Source organism: Scardinius erythrophthalmus (genome assembly GCF_964197995.2).
Source record: "Scardinius erythrophthalmus genome assembly, chromosome: 4".
NCBI lineage: Eukaryota > Metazoa > Chordata > Actinopteri > Cypriniformes > Leuciscidae > Scardinius > Scardinius erythrophthalmus.
In genome coordinates this window covers 41,777,452-41,796,115 of record NC_138224.1, presented here as the reverse complement: position 1 = coordinate 41,796,115, position 18,664 = coordinate 41,777,452, and the positions used below count along the sequence as shown (strand labels likewise).

The window sequence follows — 18,664 nt, the reverse complement described above, 5'->3', positions numbered from 1 at the left end:
GGGGCAATGACATTATACATACATAAATATGACCTCGTTACTTCTAAGCAAGCATTGTTGTTGAAAAAATACTTATTCCTAGCTCAAGACACATTATTTGAAAGCTTAATCATTTGCCTAAACATTTAGGGGCGGTTTCCCGAACAGAGATTAAGCCTAATTCTAGACTAAAATTGCCCTTTAAACCAGATTAACAGAAATCTGCTTTCTCGGTCAAGGCTTTAAATAGTCCTAGATTTAGTTTAGTCCAGAGTTTAATAAACTCATTTCCTGGAGGAAGACTAGAGTTACTCCAGGACTAAATCAAGGCTTAAATTAAACCTACCAGGAGGCAGGTTTAACTTCAGATCAACATTGTGTTTCAAAGTGGACACGTGTATTACTTGGACACACAAACACACACACACACACACACACACACACACACATATATATATATATATATATATATATATATACATACTACCGTTCAAAAGTTTGGGGTCAGTAAAATTTTTAGAAGAAGTATCTTCTGCTCACCAAGGCTGCATTTATTTGATTAAAAAACAACAACAAAAAAACAGTAATATTGTGAAATATTATTCCAATTTAAAACAGCTGTTTTCTATGTGAATATACAGTAAAGTGTATTTTTTTCCTGTGATCAAAGCTGAATTTTCAGCATCATTACCCCATTACTTTCAGCATCATTACTCCAGGATCATGTCACATGATCCTTCAGAAATCATACTAATATGATGATTTGATGCTCAAGAAACATTCATTCATTATTATCAATGTTGAAAACAGTTGTGTACACATTTTTTTCAAAATTCTTTGATGAATAGAAAGTTCAAAAGAACAGCATTTATTTTTGGGGGAAATAAATAAAATAAATCAATACTTTTATTAATCAAGGATGAGTTAAACTGATCAAAAGTTACAGTAAAGACATTTATAATGTTAGAAAATATTCAATTTTAAATATATGCTGTTCTTTTGAACTTTCTATTCATTTTTTTTTCCAATAATTTAGAAAATTTGTACACAACTGTTTTCAACATTGATAATAATGAATGTTTTTTGAGCATTAAATCATAATATTAGAATGATTTCTGAAGGATCATGTGACACTGAAGACTGGAGTAATGATGCTGAAAATTCAGCTTTGATCACAGGAATAAATTACAGTTTAAAATATATTAAAATAGAAAACAGTCATTTTAAATTGTCATAATATTTACAAACAGACTTACAGCATTTCTTTTCTTTTATTCCACAGCTGGTGTGTGCAGTTTATTTAGCTTGCTTAAAATAATTTTCTCTTGTTTAGTAAAAAAATTTTTGATTGCAGTCTTTTTCTGATTCCATTGTTTCCTTGGATTTGCTTCTCAGTTCCATGCAATTTTAAGCTTTTCTTGGTTCATTCCATGTTTTAAAGGCAACCTCTATCATGCTAATTCAGATTAGCACAGTTGGTTTTAAATTAATCTGGTTCATTTTAGTTCAGGACTCCATAGTCTAGGTGTAACTAATCCGTAAGACATTTTTTAAGACACAATTAACTATTCTAGATTAAGGCCTACTCCTGGCTTAATTAAAACCCTGTCCGGGAAACCGCCCCTTACTGTATTATATATGCAAATTCAAGTTAAATATTTTTAACATCCTTCCTAATCTAGGGTTTGGGAGAAGCAACAAATAAATAAGTAAATGATTTGGCTTTCCCTACTAAGCTCCCATCTCAGCTTTTTAGACCACACATTAATGTTTTTTGTAACAACAGAAAAAATAGGCAAAATAAAAATAACACAAGTAAATGGTGCTCAACTCCTTATATCTTCCTCGCAGTTAAAAAAGTCAAACCACAAGTAAGCTTTAAACAATTAGCTTAGCAAAGAGTAGTTACAACTTTTGGGCTTCAGTTCCAGTAAACTTTACCTCCAGTCAAGATTTCACAATCACAATACAATCATACAACATACAGAACACATGAATACATCAACTCAGTCTGGGGCAGAAGGGAGAAAGGCAGCTCAGTTGGAAAAATAAACAAACATATATAAAGTGAGAGTATTTTCTTTCAGTCAGGAATGTGGGATGCCTCTGGGATGCCTCTGTTGTTACTCATTGGCTTTTTTGTTACTTACTGACACAGAGACAATGAATCAAAAACAGTAAATCCAGCATAGAGAGACTCAGTGAATGTGTTGTTGAATGTGTGTAAGTGTGTGAGTGTGTGTGTGTTAGAGACACTGTAAAAGGACAGAATGCCAGCTGACACATCCACATATATTCCTACTCTCCGACAGGAGTGTGAAGGGAAACATATGCCAATTGAAATAAGATTGTGCCAGACGGTACATTTGTCATTAAAGCATATCAGACTCCAGGAGTTTTTATTGTATCCAAATTCACAGGTACACCTTCCTCCTTTCCTGTTGATTCCTTTATATGTCACAGCTATAATAACATTTCCACTCCATTCAGCCTCCCAGTAACAGCGTCCAGACAGACTCTCTTTACACAGAACCTGAGGACACCCATCAAATCTCTCTGGATGATCAGAATATGACTGATCCTCTTCTACATGTGTTGCCTTTCTGTTCTTCTCAGATAGAATGAGACGAGTGTGTGCTGTGTTTGGATCCAGTGTGAGATCACAGGCATCTGAACATAAAAAGAGAAACATAAAACAATCACAAAAGGTGTGTGTGTGTTCTTTTATACATGGTTTATGAGGACTCAGATGTGTATAATGACATGGATATTACAACATAAACATGGTTTATGATAACACTCCCTGTGTCCTTGTATACCGAATGGCTTAAAAATACTAAACAGTGTTTAGGGGTATGGTTAGTGTAGGAGAAGAGAATATACAGTCTGTACAGTATAAAAATCATTATGTCTATAGAGAGTCCCTGTAAACCACATATACAAGTAAGTGTGTGTGTGTGTGTGTGTGTGTGTGTGTGTGTGTGTGTGTGTGTGTGTGTGTGTGGACATACATTTGTGTAGTCCTGCTGTAATCCTCAACTCTCCTCCATGATCCACACTGTAAAACACAAATGTAAAACACACATTCTGCAGATCTGATACATTCATGAAACACACACAAGCATACACAGTAGTGTCAACATACTTAAGTTTGTCTAATGTGCAGCTTGAATTGTTCATTCTACCAGAGAGCAGCTTGACTCCTGAATCTCCTGGGTGATTGTAGCTCAGATCCAGCTCTCTCAGGTGTGAGGGGTTTGAACTCAGAGCTGATGCCAGAGCAGCACAACCTTCCTCTGTCACCATACAGCCAGACAATCTACAGACATACACAACAACAGTCCAATTTGTCAAATAAAAATCACTACTTATCATTACTTACCTGGGGTGCATTTCCCAAAAGCATTGTTAGCCAACTATGGTCGAAAGTTCCATTGAACTCTATTGGTAACGACGGAACTTGCTACCATAGTTGGCCTTGGCAGTTCACACAGGTTATGTCCCACCCCCAGTGGGTTGCAACGGTATGGCAGGGGGGCAGGAAATTATTATTATTAATAAATATAATTTTGGTAATATATGTAAAACTGTCATAATTAAATATCCTAATTCAATATATAATTAAATAATGATAAATGTTAAACTTTTACTGTGTGTGTTTTTTTTTTAAGTTTTACAAACTTGCTAAATGGTCTGTGTTAAAGGGATAGTTCACCCAAAAATGTTTTTTTTTCTTCCATAATTTACTCATCCTCACAAGAAAGATATATTGAAGAATGTTGGTAACCAGACATTTGATGGACCCCATTGACTTTCATAGTAGCAAAGAAAACATTATGGAGGTAAATGGGGTCCATCAACTGTCTGGTTACCAACATTCTTCAAAGTATCTTTCTTTTGTGTTCAACAGAAGTAAGAAATTCATACAGGTTTGGAATGACATGAGGGTGAGTAAATTATGACAACATTTTAATTGTTTGGGTGAACTATTCCTTTAAGAATAATTCGTCAATTTACTGACCAAACTTTTGTGACATACAGTAATTGTAGGCTACAATAGATTTAAACATGAATAATGGTTATAAACAATATCGTTGAACAGGAAAAATACATCTACAATCTCATTACAAGTAAGAATAAATCTTAAACAATGCCTGATATCGAAAAAGCTAAACAGAAATTACAGTAGTGACTAGTTTTCACGTGTGGGAGTGGAGAACGAGCAGCTATCACAAAAATTAAGCTTGTCCACATTATTTTATTGGAATAAGCTTCATGTCAAACCTGATCTCCAATTGCAACTTTCTTTTCTTCAGCCTGCACTGCATGCAGCACTTAGTAAATGCTAAACAAGTACCTTCACAACCTGGATCGCGAGTTGAAAAAGGTTGGGAACTACTGATCTGGATAGATTTGAAAATGCATATTTTTCTCTATGTTTTGGCCTTCCTTCCAGACTGAAATGGTGAAAACAGAGCTTATTGAAAAAACTCTCCCAGGGGGAGGGATGCTGGAGAAAACTTTCTCCAGGGAAAATGCTGTTTTCTGATGTAGTGTGGTCTGCAAAACTGGAGGTATTCAATAACAATGGCACATACTTAGTAATTTGATGTATATTGTTCATATAGATCAGTGCTTCTCAAACCCTTAGGTGAGATTTTAATCTGTGTTCTTGTTCAGTTAAAAAGGCACTGCTAACAGCATTACTCCAGCACTTGAAGAAATATGAATAAAATAAAGGCAGTGAAAAAAAAGTTGAAGCTGCAATGTATTCTGTATTTACTCACCAAAGTATATGCCATCATACCTCAAACTTCTCTAACATGCACTATTGGAGCTTCATATTAGTTTAATGACATTGCAGGGTGTTCTGAATGAATGCATTTTGTCAAATGAAGTGAACTAACACCTGTGTATCTTAATCATTGAGACAAGCATGTTAATGACATAAAAACAAGCAGCCAGATGGACCTTGCAATGCTCAGGCATCTTATATGTGGGTCTTTTACGTGGTGTGCCCGGCTGATAATGGCTGCTCGCTCTCACTTCACAAAGCTGATGAGAGTCTACAGATCATGATCAAATACAGTATTGCTAGTCAAAGGATGTGAGGAAAGGAGCATTAGCACACAGAAACCAAAAAATAACCAAAACTAATTGCATTAATAATTTTTAATGCATTAAACAACAAATATTAGTCAGAAATGAACACGTTATTTTTGACAGCCCTATTATAAATATCACTTTGTTTATGAAACTAAACTTAGTAATCTGGTGCATGTCTTATCTCTTTTGTATATTTTAAAAATATCTAAAAAATAAGAGTCCAGAGTGCATTTTGATATCTGATGCTTAGTTGCTCAGTTGTAGCTCAACTCAACATGATTCTCAAATCATCAGTCTCCATATACTATGCATGAAAATATGCTATATCTGTAAAGTTGACCATTAAGGAAGTTAATGAAACTGACATGTAAGAGTACATCTTAATCTGTTAAATACCTCAGTATGTCCAGCTTACAGTGTGAGCTCTCCAGTCCAGCCGAGAGCAACTTCACTCCTAAATCCTGCAGGTCATTGTTACTCAGGTCCAGCTCTCTCAGGTGGGAGTTTGGTGATTGTAGAGCTGAAGACAAACTTTCACAGGACTGACCAGTGATATTGCAGGTGACCAATCTAAGCAAAACAATAAAGCAGTAAGAAACTCCTGTCACAATAACCATTAATGACACATTCTGACTGGCATTTGCAGTGATCACTTCTACCTTAAAGCTGCAGTCTGCAGTTTTTCCTCTTTGTCGCCATCTCTGTTCGAAATCTGCAATTGCAGTTATTCGCGGATTTATCAACTTTACATGCGTTGTGCCTCGGCATGGCACAGTGCGGATGAATCGAATGTTTTGAGGAGAATGTACGGCTGTCAATCACCGCGCTGGTGGTGTGGATACTGTCATTCGCAATAACAGATTCTACTTTTTGGAAGTATGACCAACATAAGAATTTTCACCGGAAAATGACGTCTGAACAAGTAAGTAACATCCACTTTTGTTCTGACGAACTAAGGGGGAAAAAGCATTGCAGTAAATCGCGCCGATTAAATCTAACGCTTATCATATCACATCAAACCGTGAAATTATACTTTGTTCTCAAATTGTTAATATTAACAACATCAGCATTGCGTGACTACATTTAATGCCCTTCCGATATTTGTCCTTGTTTTCGCATGGGCCCGGTTGCAGTCTCTTTTTTCTCCCAAGTCCGAAGTCTTTCGCGTTTTACAACGGGTGAATCTCCAGTTGTCACTCTACCACCAACATCCTCACACTCAATATAGCCTACGAGCTGAGACACCTTCTTTATGTGTACAGATGTGACGTAATGACGCAAAGACATACTCGAATTTCCTGTGGAAATCCACCAGTACCACTGGAATGAAAAACATTATTACAGGCTTACCATTTTGAATCGAGCTACGGCAAGCAGATAGTTTTGAACACTGGCTGGTTATGTACTTGCTCAAAAAATTATTTTGGATAATTTTTAACCCCAAAAAGATACGGAGTGCAGCTTTAAAGGAAATCTATAATGTAAAATTCACTTTTACATGGTGTTTGAACTTAAATGTGTGTCCGCAGTGTGTAACCACCAAATAATGGCAAAAATCCACACTTTTTTTTTATAATCCCATAAATTAGAAACAATGTCTCAAAACCAGCTTCCCAGTTTTTTTGCCTACTGTGATGTTACAGTAGAGCAAGCCCCGCCCACGACCGGAGACGATTTCTATCCTATTAGCATAGATCACGCTCTGAGTGAGCCGCACACAATCCGCCATGTTTATCTCCTTGTTAAAGCAGCTAGTGATATAATGTTTCAGCTACCTAAACATAACTGTTCTATTGTTGCCTGTCATAATGGACGTAAGAGTCTCCACAAATCCCCGGTCTCTGAGCCACTGAGAACACAGCGTATTACCGCATAGTTCTGAATATAAGACGACCCTGACTATCAGTCAACCTTGTCGTGCATGAATTGCATCACACGCTCCGCCCCGCAGCGCGGGTATAAATACAGAAGTGGATGCAAGCACCAGTTGTCTTTCGCTTCGGAGCCGATCATGTGGGTTTGTTACTCATTTCCAGTCCATTCTGCATTGCTTGACCAAGGTCTGACATAGCTCTTCTGATGTGAATGTTCCAGTGGATAGCAGTTCATGCCTGTTTATGCATGAGACCTCTCCAGTGCAAGGTTAACTCAAGAGTACCTCTCATCATATGTGGAAATTCAGTCACTTATCCTGTTGATATAATGCTGCTCCATAACAGCTGAATATGACCTTCTTGACAGTTTGTCAGTGGCAGACATCCCTTGGTCAGCAGATACCTAAGGGACACCAGATGGCTCGGGCCCTCTCACTTTGCTAATATCCCATTTTGGGACCTAGCATCGGAATCAATCACGGTATTGTCACATCTTTTTTATTTTGGCATAAATTAGTAACATTAATTTAGACATCATTAGCTTGTACTGTAGATAACTGCTTCAAATTTTCTGTAAAGGAACTGTAGTTGAATAACTTGACATTATGAGTAGTATAACTTGCGGTGAGAAAGAGCTTAGTGAAGGTAATGGAGTGGCGGGAAGCTTTGGTTCAAGTAAAGGAGGGTAGTCTGTCGACCACAAGTTCCCCTATGGTCCAGTGCATTAGGGTTGGCAATTTCCTTCAGCAGTGCTAGACTCCTTAGGGCTGCACTATATAGGAGGACTTGCAGCATGCCATTCTAGCCTATCAGTGAGGGGACGAAATGCTGTATCAGTAGCTGAAGCTATGGGAAACTGTACATATAGGAAAGTATATATACATAATACATACATATATTATTTTACTAGATTTTGTGTGTACCCATCCAATTATATTCTTTTTTATATTTAATTGCAGCAGTAGGTTTTTTGGGCAGAGTGTGATGCAAATTATATGTTATTAATAGCATTTCAGTTTGCTTCTTCTTCCTGTGCTGCAACCATGGGTGTGACAATTATTTTTTTAACTGAATTTGTTTTTTTTTTACTCACAAGCTATTGTTTGTTAAAATCTCCCATTTAGAACTAAATGTGAAAGACAAACCTCAGTATGTTCAGTTGACAACTCTTCAGTCCAACAGAGAGCTGCTTCAGTCCTGAATCCTGCAGGCAATTGTCACTGAGGTCCAGCTCTCTCAGATGTGACTGTAGAGCTGAAGACAAACTTTCACAGCACTCACCAGTCAATCTACAACCTGTCAATCTGGAGAAAAACAAATTAATCAGTAATTTGTAACAGGGTTTATTAATTTAACAGGGTTTAAGTAATTATAACATGTGAGTACACAATTACAAAATGTGATACTAAATCTGTATTAACAAAAATCACCTTTTCGGATTGGATATTAAAATACTTTAGTATATAAATGTTTTGTTAAGATAAGGACTATAGATAACCAACAGATATGTACAGTAATTTAAAATAGAAATAAATGATAATTATAAGATGTCATTTTTTAACTATCACATAAAGAGTTAAATCAAAAAACACTTTATGACAGGCTGTTAACCCTCTGGGGTCTAGGTGTTTTTGGGGTCCTTGAGATGTTCTGACATGCCCTGACATTTTTGCTTTTTTCAGTTGCTTATAAACATATTAATGGCAAAAAAAAATTACACACTATTTGGCACAAACAGGGCAACCATGAAATGTGAGTAACAAGAATGTACATGTCTGCATTTTTGAGAGAATAATGTTTATGCATGGTTATTGAAAAAACTAAAAACTAAAGTTTCTGAAATAAGGCCATAAAACACATTCTAAATATATGCCAATAAGACTTTTGTCTAAAAGATGTCATCGCCTAGTGTTTTTTCTTCAAAATGAAGTGAAAATCACCCTGCCTAATCATTCACATAACACAATACATTGATTTGAATTTTGCAAAGCACTTTCTGTTTGGAAAGCCAATATGCGGAGTGGGCGTCAACGGTCATGTATATGTAGTGGTTCACACCTTAGGAGACAGTGGGGGCCCGCATACTTAATTAGCCATTCATTCAGGTGAGTCACTGAGCCACAAGAATGCAAGAGCAACAGTTGGAAGCATCTCAATTCTTTTTTATTTTTCCACATATTGTGCTTGCAATTTGGCCTATAATATCCAAGGAAAACATGTCTAGTAATTGTGCAGTTAATTCTCATACTGTATTTTCAGTTTTGGAATATTTATCCTCTCCCCAAATTTGTCAATAATAAAACACAATAAAAGTTATTTAAAGAAAAGGCTTATATTTACCTTTTAATAGTTTGTTTACATCTACCTTGTAAATATATTTTTTTTATTAAAAAGGTTAAAATTACAACAACAATTCAAGTGTAATCTTTCTTTGTAAAAACTAAAGTATACATTTTATCATACATATTTCAAAGTTAAGGATTTGATTGATTATTTGATAAATTTATTTTTGACAAAACATATTATATTTAACATAAGCAAATATTGGCAAACAAAAGCTTATTTGAGGTGGCAGATATTTGACATTAAAAATGTATAATCTATCCAAAACTAATCAACGAAATGTTGTCTTTCATGTCTGTAACATAGGTCTTTCATTTTTATTATAAGAAATATAAATGTTAATTTGCAGTTTAAATCCAGGAAATTTGTTAATGAAAAAATTATTAAAAGTAAGATACAATTGATACAAAACGAAATTCGTTTTAAAGAAAGGATTTGTACTTTCAGTTTTGAGGTCTCTGTGAAAGTTTGAAAGTCTTTTAGTGCTTTTTTTATAGCGCTCGCGTCCATAATGGAGAACTGTCACGTAATATTGTTTTTTCCTCATAAATGCAAACACGAAAAATAAAAGACAAAAGACTTTTGAGTAAAACTTACTCCGAAATTGTGTTCTCGGCGGAATTCGCTCTTCAAAATGCTGCCGTTCGTCGTCTGAGTTACAATCTTCCTCTGAGGAAAAGGTGCATTCTTCCTCACTGTCCAGAATCATCTGAAGGGCGTCTTTATTACTGGAGAAGCGTGTCATACTCAAAACGCGATGAACTATCAGTAAGTCTGATGAAGAAACTTTTTATGGCATTGATCGGGGGGCGTATGCGATGCATACTAGATCACCTAACTATTTACATGTGAATCGCGCCGGGGCGGGGCGGCCGCAGCTGATTATAGAGATAATGAGGCAGAAGGAAAAACGTTTTTTTTTTTTCTATTTGGAAAAGAATTGACTGACTTTATAAAAGTAATTCGCCCAGACTTTTCTTGAAAAATAAATGGTCTGTAAGTTAATGATTTTAAGAATTATGGAATTACTGACAACGCGTTTCAGGCAGAATCGGTTCTTTCTTTTGGTAGATATGACATTTGTCATGCACTTGATATTTTACATTCACAAGCAGTATTACACACTATATATACTTAACATTATCATTACATAACTTATGAATGTGCTCTCTCTCTCTCTCTGTCTATATATATATACACATATATTAGTGCTGTCAATCGATTAAAAAAATTTATCACATTTTTATATTGTTATAATAATTTCAGTTACCCTCCAAATTATTAAAGACAGTATATTTTATATTTTTATTTCAACAAATATTTGTTGTAATTTTTTATGAATGTAGGCCAGTATCATTGAAACTAATACTGCTACTGATGTCTTAAAAGACCAAGGAACTACGAACATCCTGAGCTGTGGTACAGAGGAAAATTAAAAATGGTCAAGCAGCTGGAAATGAGGTTCGGAGGATCTGATTGAGAACTGTAATAATCAAATGCAGCATATCTAGGTAGGCAACATGTTTTCAACTTGCGAGTATGACATTAACTTGTTTATTTAACCTGTTAAGCTGCAATCCCACTTTTGAAAAATCCCCAGAAATGACATACCCAAACTGAAACAGATACAGTTCATGATCCCTTTGCACTAAAAGCACAAGTATGATCTCATTTGAAAGCTGACACCTGGTCGTTTATTGTAAATGTAGAATTAATTATTGTCATAATGAATTTTTTTTTTTAAATAGCTTCAAAGTTTTGTAAAGTTATTAGAATTTTTTTTATGAAACATATTCATGAAAATAAAATTGAAGTTGGCACTGTAGCAATCTAGAAATGCACTGCAGCTAAAGCCACATGTGTGACCATGTTATATTTAAAATATGAAGATGATAAGTCTAAAACTCTGTATTTAGTTAAATGTTTTTCAAGATCATGTCAAATTACTTTATTTTGATTAGACTCTAAAAATGCTACTGATGTTTAGTCATCATCTAAGCATCCATTCAGTCTTTTGTCTCTATTGTTTTGTGGTGCAGACAAGCCCCATTCAGTCTCAGTCTCCCCATGCACACATTCACACCTCTCCAGCCTGGTTATGGCTCTAAATATGCATTTCTTTTGTCTGCATTATAGTTACTAACGACTGGCTATTCACAGGCTATTCGTAGGGTTTCAATCCCTAATTTCTTTTCTCAAAGTTCTCACTTCACATTTGAAGTGCACTAAATAGTGGTCAAATGCACTAAAACATATCAGTAAGCATTCTTATTTAGAACAAAATTCATAAAAGAATAACCCCTGGTGGCAGGTGCACCTGGGCTAGCTAGCATGTTAGCTTAGCACACCATCAATACACGACCATTTATGAGATTAAAACCATGTTTGTGCTCCAAACTTACTTCATAACGCAATCGAGTGTTTTAAATAATCTTCTGTGATCTAATTTGGCTTCAGATAAAAAAAAAAATCAGACAGAAAACATTATTTATAGTTTTATGCACGATGATAAAGTCTATATCGATTAGCATTACATTATAAATATAATCTATTATTATGAAAATACCTGGCATGGCTTGAAGAACACAGGCAAATCAAATATCATAGCAATCATGTTTATTGTCTTCAAAACATATTTATCTGCATATTACAGCGCAATCTCTGTAGCTTTGTGTGTATCAGTGACGTCCTGGAATGTCACATGATCATGGCTCTTCTTCATGTTCTATATATGGATTATTATTGTGCATATAGCGCCCTCAGGCTATTGGTATGAATTGAAAAGACAGCACATCTCAGTAAGAAGCGCTCACAATGATTACATCGACGCATTTGGGTATAAATTCAATAAATATTATTCCTGTCTTTAGAAATATGACGTGAATCTATAAGAATATATCAATATTTCTCCAAGTCTGCATATTTTTGAGCTAAAGCCCTGAAGGACGTTGTTTTGTGAATCGCTGTCATGACGACAGCATGGGAGTTTTTTATGAATGAAAGCGGCTGGACGCGCATAATTCATATTAAAGGTATCGACTCATTTTTTCATTTCATAACTCCTGACACAAATTAAGACATAACTGTCACTATAAGTTTCTCAGAATACAATATTGGTCAAATACTGAAACTTGAGTCATATCTTTTTAATGATGTATAGTTTGTCAAGGTATAACATTAAATCTGATAGTAACTTTGAACTAAATTAAAAAAAAAACGCTTCAGTGCGCCGACGCACTGGTAAGGCTTAACAGGTTAAACAAACTATTCATTAATATATTTCAACATAATGAATGAATCAATGTAAAACTCAAACCTCAGTATGTTCAGTTTACAGTCTGAACTATTCAGTCCAACACAGAGAAGCTTCACTCCTGAATCCTGCAGGTTATTGTTATTCAGGTTCAGCTCTGTCAGACAGGAGTTTGATGATCGCAGAGCTGAAGACAAACTTTCACAGGACTGAATAGACAGGTGACATCCATTTAGTCTGTAGCAAAGGATAACAATGGAGTGAGGAGGAGATGGGTGGCTAATGTTTTCTGTATTGTGTGGTTGACAAAAAATTACTGAGTCTACAAATAAATACTCACAGAGCTTTTCTGCAGTTAACCACAGCTGGTATCAGTCTCCTTCTACCCACATCTGATGTGTTGTATTTCATGAGATCAAATTCATCCAGCACTTCCTCTGACATCTGAAGAATGTAGGTTATTGCTGAGCATTGACCGGGGGAGAGTTTATTATCTGAATGTTCACCTGATTTTACAAACTCCTGAATCTCTCTGTACAGAGTCTTATCATTTACTTCAAGAAGACAGAGGAACAGACTGATGGATCTGTCAGCTAAGAGACCATAACTTTCCTTTATTTTGTCTTTAATGTACTGTGTGGTTTCTCTTATGGTCTCTGAGCTTTTTTCTGTACGTGTCAGTAGATCCTTTATGAGACTCTGATTAGACTCCAGTGTGATGCCCAACAGGAACCGCAGAAAAAGATCCAGGTAACCATTTTTATTCTGAAGAGTTTTAGTTACTGCTGATTTTAGAAGCTCACACAAAGACTTTAGCTTAGACGTGTAGCTCTGTTTTCTTTTATCCAGAAAAAACTGCAATGGCTCCATTTTCTTCATCAGATGGGAGTAAAAAACATATAAAGCAGCTAGAAACTCCTGAAAGCTCCGATGTATGAAGCAGTAGACTTTCCTGTGATGAATCACAGATTCCTCCTTAAAGATCTCAGTGCAAATCCCATAATACACTGATCCATCATTGATGCCTATGCCACACTCGCTCAGATCCTCCTCATAAAACATAACATTGCCTTTCATCAGCTGTTTGAAAGCCAGTTCAGCAAATTTAAAAATCACTTCTTTGTTGGACTGCATTAGTTTCTTTGGATCTCTCCCTTCATACTTCTGATTCCTCGTGTTAATCTGAATGAGCAGGAAGTGGATGTACATTTCAGTCAGAGTTTGAGGGATTTCTGCCTTGTCATCTTGTTTCAAGAGATTTTGAAGCACATTGGCTGAGATCCAGCAGAAGACAGGTATGTGGCACATGATGTGGAGGCTTCTTGATCTTCGAATGTGTGAGATGATTCTGGCTTGATGCTCATCACAAATTTTTTTCTTGAAATATTCCTCCTTCTGAGGGTCATTGAATCCTTGAATTTCTGTCACACGGTTGATGTATTTGGGGGGGATCTGACTGGCTGCTGCTGGTCTGGAGGTGATCCAGATGTGAGCAGAGGGAAGCAGTTCTCCTTTCATGAGCTTTGACATCAACACACCCACGGATGAAGACTCATTTACATCAGAAACTTTCTCACTGTCTGAAAACATCAGTGTAATTCTGCTTTCATCCAGACCATCAAAGATGAACACAACTTCGCGCTCCTCATACATTTTTGAGTCCAGATCTTGAAGTTCAGGATGAACGTCCAGCAGAAGTCTGTGAAGACTGTACTGATAATCTTTAATCAAGTTCAGCTCTCGAAATGGAAGCACAAACATGAAATCTACATCCTGATTGGCATTTCCCTCGGCCCAGTCCAAAACAAACTTCTGCACAGAGACAGTTTTTCCAATTCCAGCGATGCCTTTAGTAAGAACAGTCTTGATTTGCTTTTTCTCCTCACATCCTGGTTCAGGCAATGGTTTAAAGATCTCATTGCAGTTGATTGGAGTGTCTTGTGAGTGTTGTGTTCTGGGAGTTCTCTCCATATGTAAAACCTCATGTTCTTCATTCACCCCTTCACTCTCTCCTTCTATGATGTACAGCTGTGTGTAGATCCTGTTCAGGAGAGTTTGATTCTCTTGTATTCCCTCAAATAACCCCTCATACTTTTTCTTCATGCTGGTTTTGTGTTGGTCTTTGACTTTCTGTAGTTCATCATATACTGGTAGTTGAGAATCCTGCAGTTCTCCAGCCTGATCATCTCTATCCACACAGCAGAAACAAGAAGAAAAACACAATGAATGAATAAGAGCACAAGCAACAAAATCTTCGAGTAAAGCCATGTGTGTCACTCTCAAAACCAACTGAGACACAACCCTACTGAAAAACCCAGCATGAATTTCATGTTGGTCGAGGCTGGTTAGAGCTGGCATAATGCTGGTCTAGCTAGTGGACCAACACAGTCATGCTGTTCTCAATCAAAACTGAGCAGATGTAGCTGATCCACCAGCACTCCCGCTTCCAATGCTGGTCCCAAATATATATATATGTATGTATGTATGTATGTATGTACATTAGGGCTGTTTTCGACTAAGGATTTTCATAGTCGAATCTGATTCGTTAGATTTTGCCATAGTCGACTGATAGTCAAACCTTTTTTTTTTTCTTTTTTTTTTTTAGATAGCAGCTAGATTTTTTCCATTTCAAACAAAAGAGCTAAAAACACATATATATCACACATATATCATAACATTTCATAAACATGAGGAGCAATATGAGAGAGAAATTTGGTGATGGTTGTTTAGGTACATTAAACCACGTAAAGCTTTTTCACGCCCATGAGAACCGCGTGGAGTCAACTCACAGCCGCTCCGCTGCCCTGCTGAAAATGTGAAGCAGAAACGCTTAATATCAGATATCGTCCATAATAATTGGACTCTGGGTTCGATTTTTTGACCATTTTCAGTGGTTATGAGGAGCAATATGAGAGGGAAATCTGGTAATCGTTGTTTAGGTACATTAAACAACGTAAAGCTTTTTAACGCACATGAGAACCGTGTGGAGTCAGCTTTTTAACGCACATGAGAACCGTGTGGAGTCAGCTTTTTAACGCACATGAGAACCGCGTGGAGTCAACTCACAGCCGCTCCGCTGCCCTGCTGAAAATGTGAAGCAGAAACGCTTAATATCAGATAACGTCCATAATAATTGGACTCTGGGTTCGATTTTTTGACCATTTTCAGTGGTTATGAGGAGCAATATGAGAGGGAAATTTGGTAATTGTTGTTTAGGTACATTCAACAACTTAAAGCTTTTTAACGCACATGAGAACCGTGTGGAGTCAGCTTTTTGACGCACATGAGAACCGTGTGGAGTCAACTCACAGCCGCTCCGCAGCCCTGCTGAAAATGTAAAGCAGAAACGCTTAATATCTGTTAACGTCCATAATAATTGGACTCTGGGTTCGATTTTTTTACCATTTTAAGTGGTTATGAGGAGCAACATGAGAGGGGAATTTGGTAATCATTGTTTAGGTACATTAAACCACGTAAAGCTTTTTAACGCACATGAGAACCGTGGAGTCAACTCACAGCCGCTCCACAGCCCTGCTGAAAACGTGAAGCAGGTTTTTGAATACATTTTTATTTATTTACATTAGTAAGCTACAGGACATCGTCTTTCAAAACATGACCTGCGCGAAAGCGAAAAAATAAAATAAAAATGGTACCCAGCCCTTCTGAAAATGCGAATGCGTCTCTGTCCCCAGCACATTTCAAACCAAACTGACGCCCATGTATTCGACTATGAGGTTCATAGTCGAATCAGACCTCTCCGAATCGAATCGTCGAATCCTCGACTATTAGAAGTCAGCCCTAATGTACATACATACATACATACATATATATATGTATGTATGTATGTATGTATGTATGTATGTATGTATGTATATATATATATATATATATATATATATATATATATATATATATATATATATATATATATATATGTGTGTGTGTGTGTGTGTCATATATTAAAATTCCATCATAATCTATTATTATATACAACTGGAAGAAAACAAAACTAGACGTTTTTCGAATTTCGTGGAAAGAGAGAGCACGATTGCGTACAGAAAAGCCTTAAAAATTGCTAGATCTTCTTATTTTTCGACTCTCTTAGAAGAAAACAAACACAACCCTAGGTATTTATTTGACACAGTGTCTAAATTAACAAGAAATAAAGCTTCTACTTCAGAAGTTTCCAAAGAGCATAGCAGTAATGACTTTATGAACTTCTTTACTTACAAGATTGATAACATTAGAGAGAAAATTATAACTATGCAACCATCTACTACAGTATTGCAGTGCATTGTAGTGTCCCTGAGGAAAAAATCCATTCATTAAACTCATTAAATTATCTAAACCAACAACATGTACAGTGCAATGCATAAGTGAATACACCCATGCTAAAGTTGACTAAAAAGAGGAATAAAAAATCATATTTTGGAAATTGAACTTAATGCCTTAATTAAAAAAATTAGGAAAAATCCAACCTTTAAGGACACCAATTTTCTTTGTGAATGAATAATGTATCGTAAATAAATAAATGTTCTTCCTAAAAATACATGGTGCATAAGTGAGAACACCCCTATGTTAAATTCCCATAGAGGCAGGCAGATTTTTATTTTTAAGTATTTTTAAAAAAAATTTTTTAGGATACTATGCATCCTGATAAAGTTCCCTTGGCCTTTGGAATTAAAATAGCCCCACATCATCACATAACCTTCACCATACCTAGAGATTGGCATGGGGTACTTTCCATAAGATCATCTCTCAATGCAAATCAAACTAGCTATTAGGCTAACTGAAATAAAACCATGCCAATCTCTAGGTATGGTGAAGGCTATGTGATGATGTGGGGCTATTTTAATTCCAAAGGCCAAGGGAACTTTATCAGGATGCATAGTATCCTAAATTTTTTTTTTAAAAATACTTAAAAATAAAAATCTGCCTGCCTCTATGGGAATTTAACATAGGGGTGTACTCACTTATGCACCATGTATTTTAAGGAAGAACATTTATTTATTTACGATACATTATTCATTCACAAAGAAAATTGGTGTCCTTAAAGGTTGGATTTTTCCTAATTTTTTAAATTAAGGCATTAAGTTAAATTTACAAAATATGATTTTTTATTCCTCTTTTTAGTCAACTTTAGCATGGGTGTATTCACTTATGCATTGCACTGTATGTTAGACCCTATACCGACTAAGCTACTGAAAGAAATGCTTCCAGAGGTCATAGATCCTCTTCTTAATATCATTAATTCTTCTTTGTCTCTAGGATATGTACCGAAAACTTTTAAGCTGGCTATAATTAAACCTCTTATTAAAAAAACACAACTTGATCCTAGAGAATTAGTCAATTACAGGCCGATCTCAAATCTTCCCTTTTTGTCAAAAATACTAGGAAAAGCAGAATCCTAACAACTATGTTCCTTTTTGGAGAGAAATTGTATCTGCAAGGATTTCCAGTCAGGATGTATACCTTATCATAGTACTGAAACTGCTCTCATTAGAGTTACAAATGATTTGCTTTTATCATCCGATCATGGTTGTATGTCTCTATTAGTGTTACTTGATCTTAGTGCTGCATTTGAGATATATATACAGTGAGGAAAATAAGTATTTGAACACCCTGCTATTTTGCAAGTTCTCCCACTTGGAAATCATGGAGGGGTCTGAAATTGTCATCGTAGGTGCATGTCCACTGTGAGAGACATAATCTAAAAAAAAAAAAATCCAGAAATCACAATGTATGATTTTTTAACTATTTATTTGTATGATACAGCTGCAAATAAGTATTTGAACACCTGTATATCAGCTAGAATTCTGACCCTCAAAGACCTGTTAGTCTGCCTTTAAAATGTCCACCTCCACTCCATTTATTATCCTAAATTAGATGCACCTGTTTGAGGTCGTTAGCTGCATAAAGACACCTGTCCACCCCATACAATCAGTAAGAATCCAACTACTAACATGGCCAAGACCAAAGAGCTGTCCAAAGACACTAGAGACAAAATTGTACACCTCCACAAGGCTGGAAAGGGCTACGGGGAAATTGCCAAGCAGCTTGGTGAAAAAAGGTTCACTGTTGGTGCAATCATTAGAAAATGGAAGAAGCT

General features: G+C 36.1%; 1 protein-coding gene across 1 annotated transcript in view; it reads right to left on the bottom strand.

Annotated features, from left to right (window-relative positions):
- Nucleotides 1-1,255: 1,255 nt before the first annotated feature.
- The window catches only part of LOC308689670 (NACHT, LRR and PYD domains-containing protein 3-like), a 54,119-nt gene continuing 36,710 nt past the window's right edge, over nt 1,256-18,664 (bottom strand). Inside the window, exons 5-11 of the mRNA XM_081363504.1 lie at nt 12,896-14,743; nt 12,619-12,792; nt 8,105-8,263; nt 5,482-5,655; nt 3,125-3,298; nt 2,991-3,037; nt 1,256-2,649 (exon numbers count right to left, since the gene is read on the bottom strand). Of these exons, the coding sequence (XP_081219630.1) occupies nt 2,126-2,649; nt 2,991-3,037; nt 3,125-3,298; nt 5,482-5,655; nt 8,105-8,263; nt 12,619-12,792; nt 12,896-14,743 (3,100 nt within the window). The 3' untranslated portion in view covers nt 1,256-2,125. The remainder of the gene's footprint in view (nt 2,650-2,990; nt 3,038-3,124; nt 3,299-5,481; nt 5,656-8,104; nt 8,264-12,618; nt 12,793-12,895; nt 14,744-18,664) is intronic.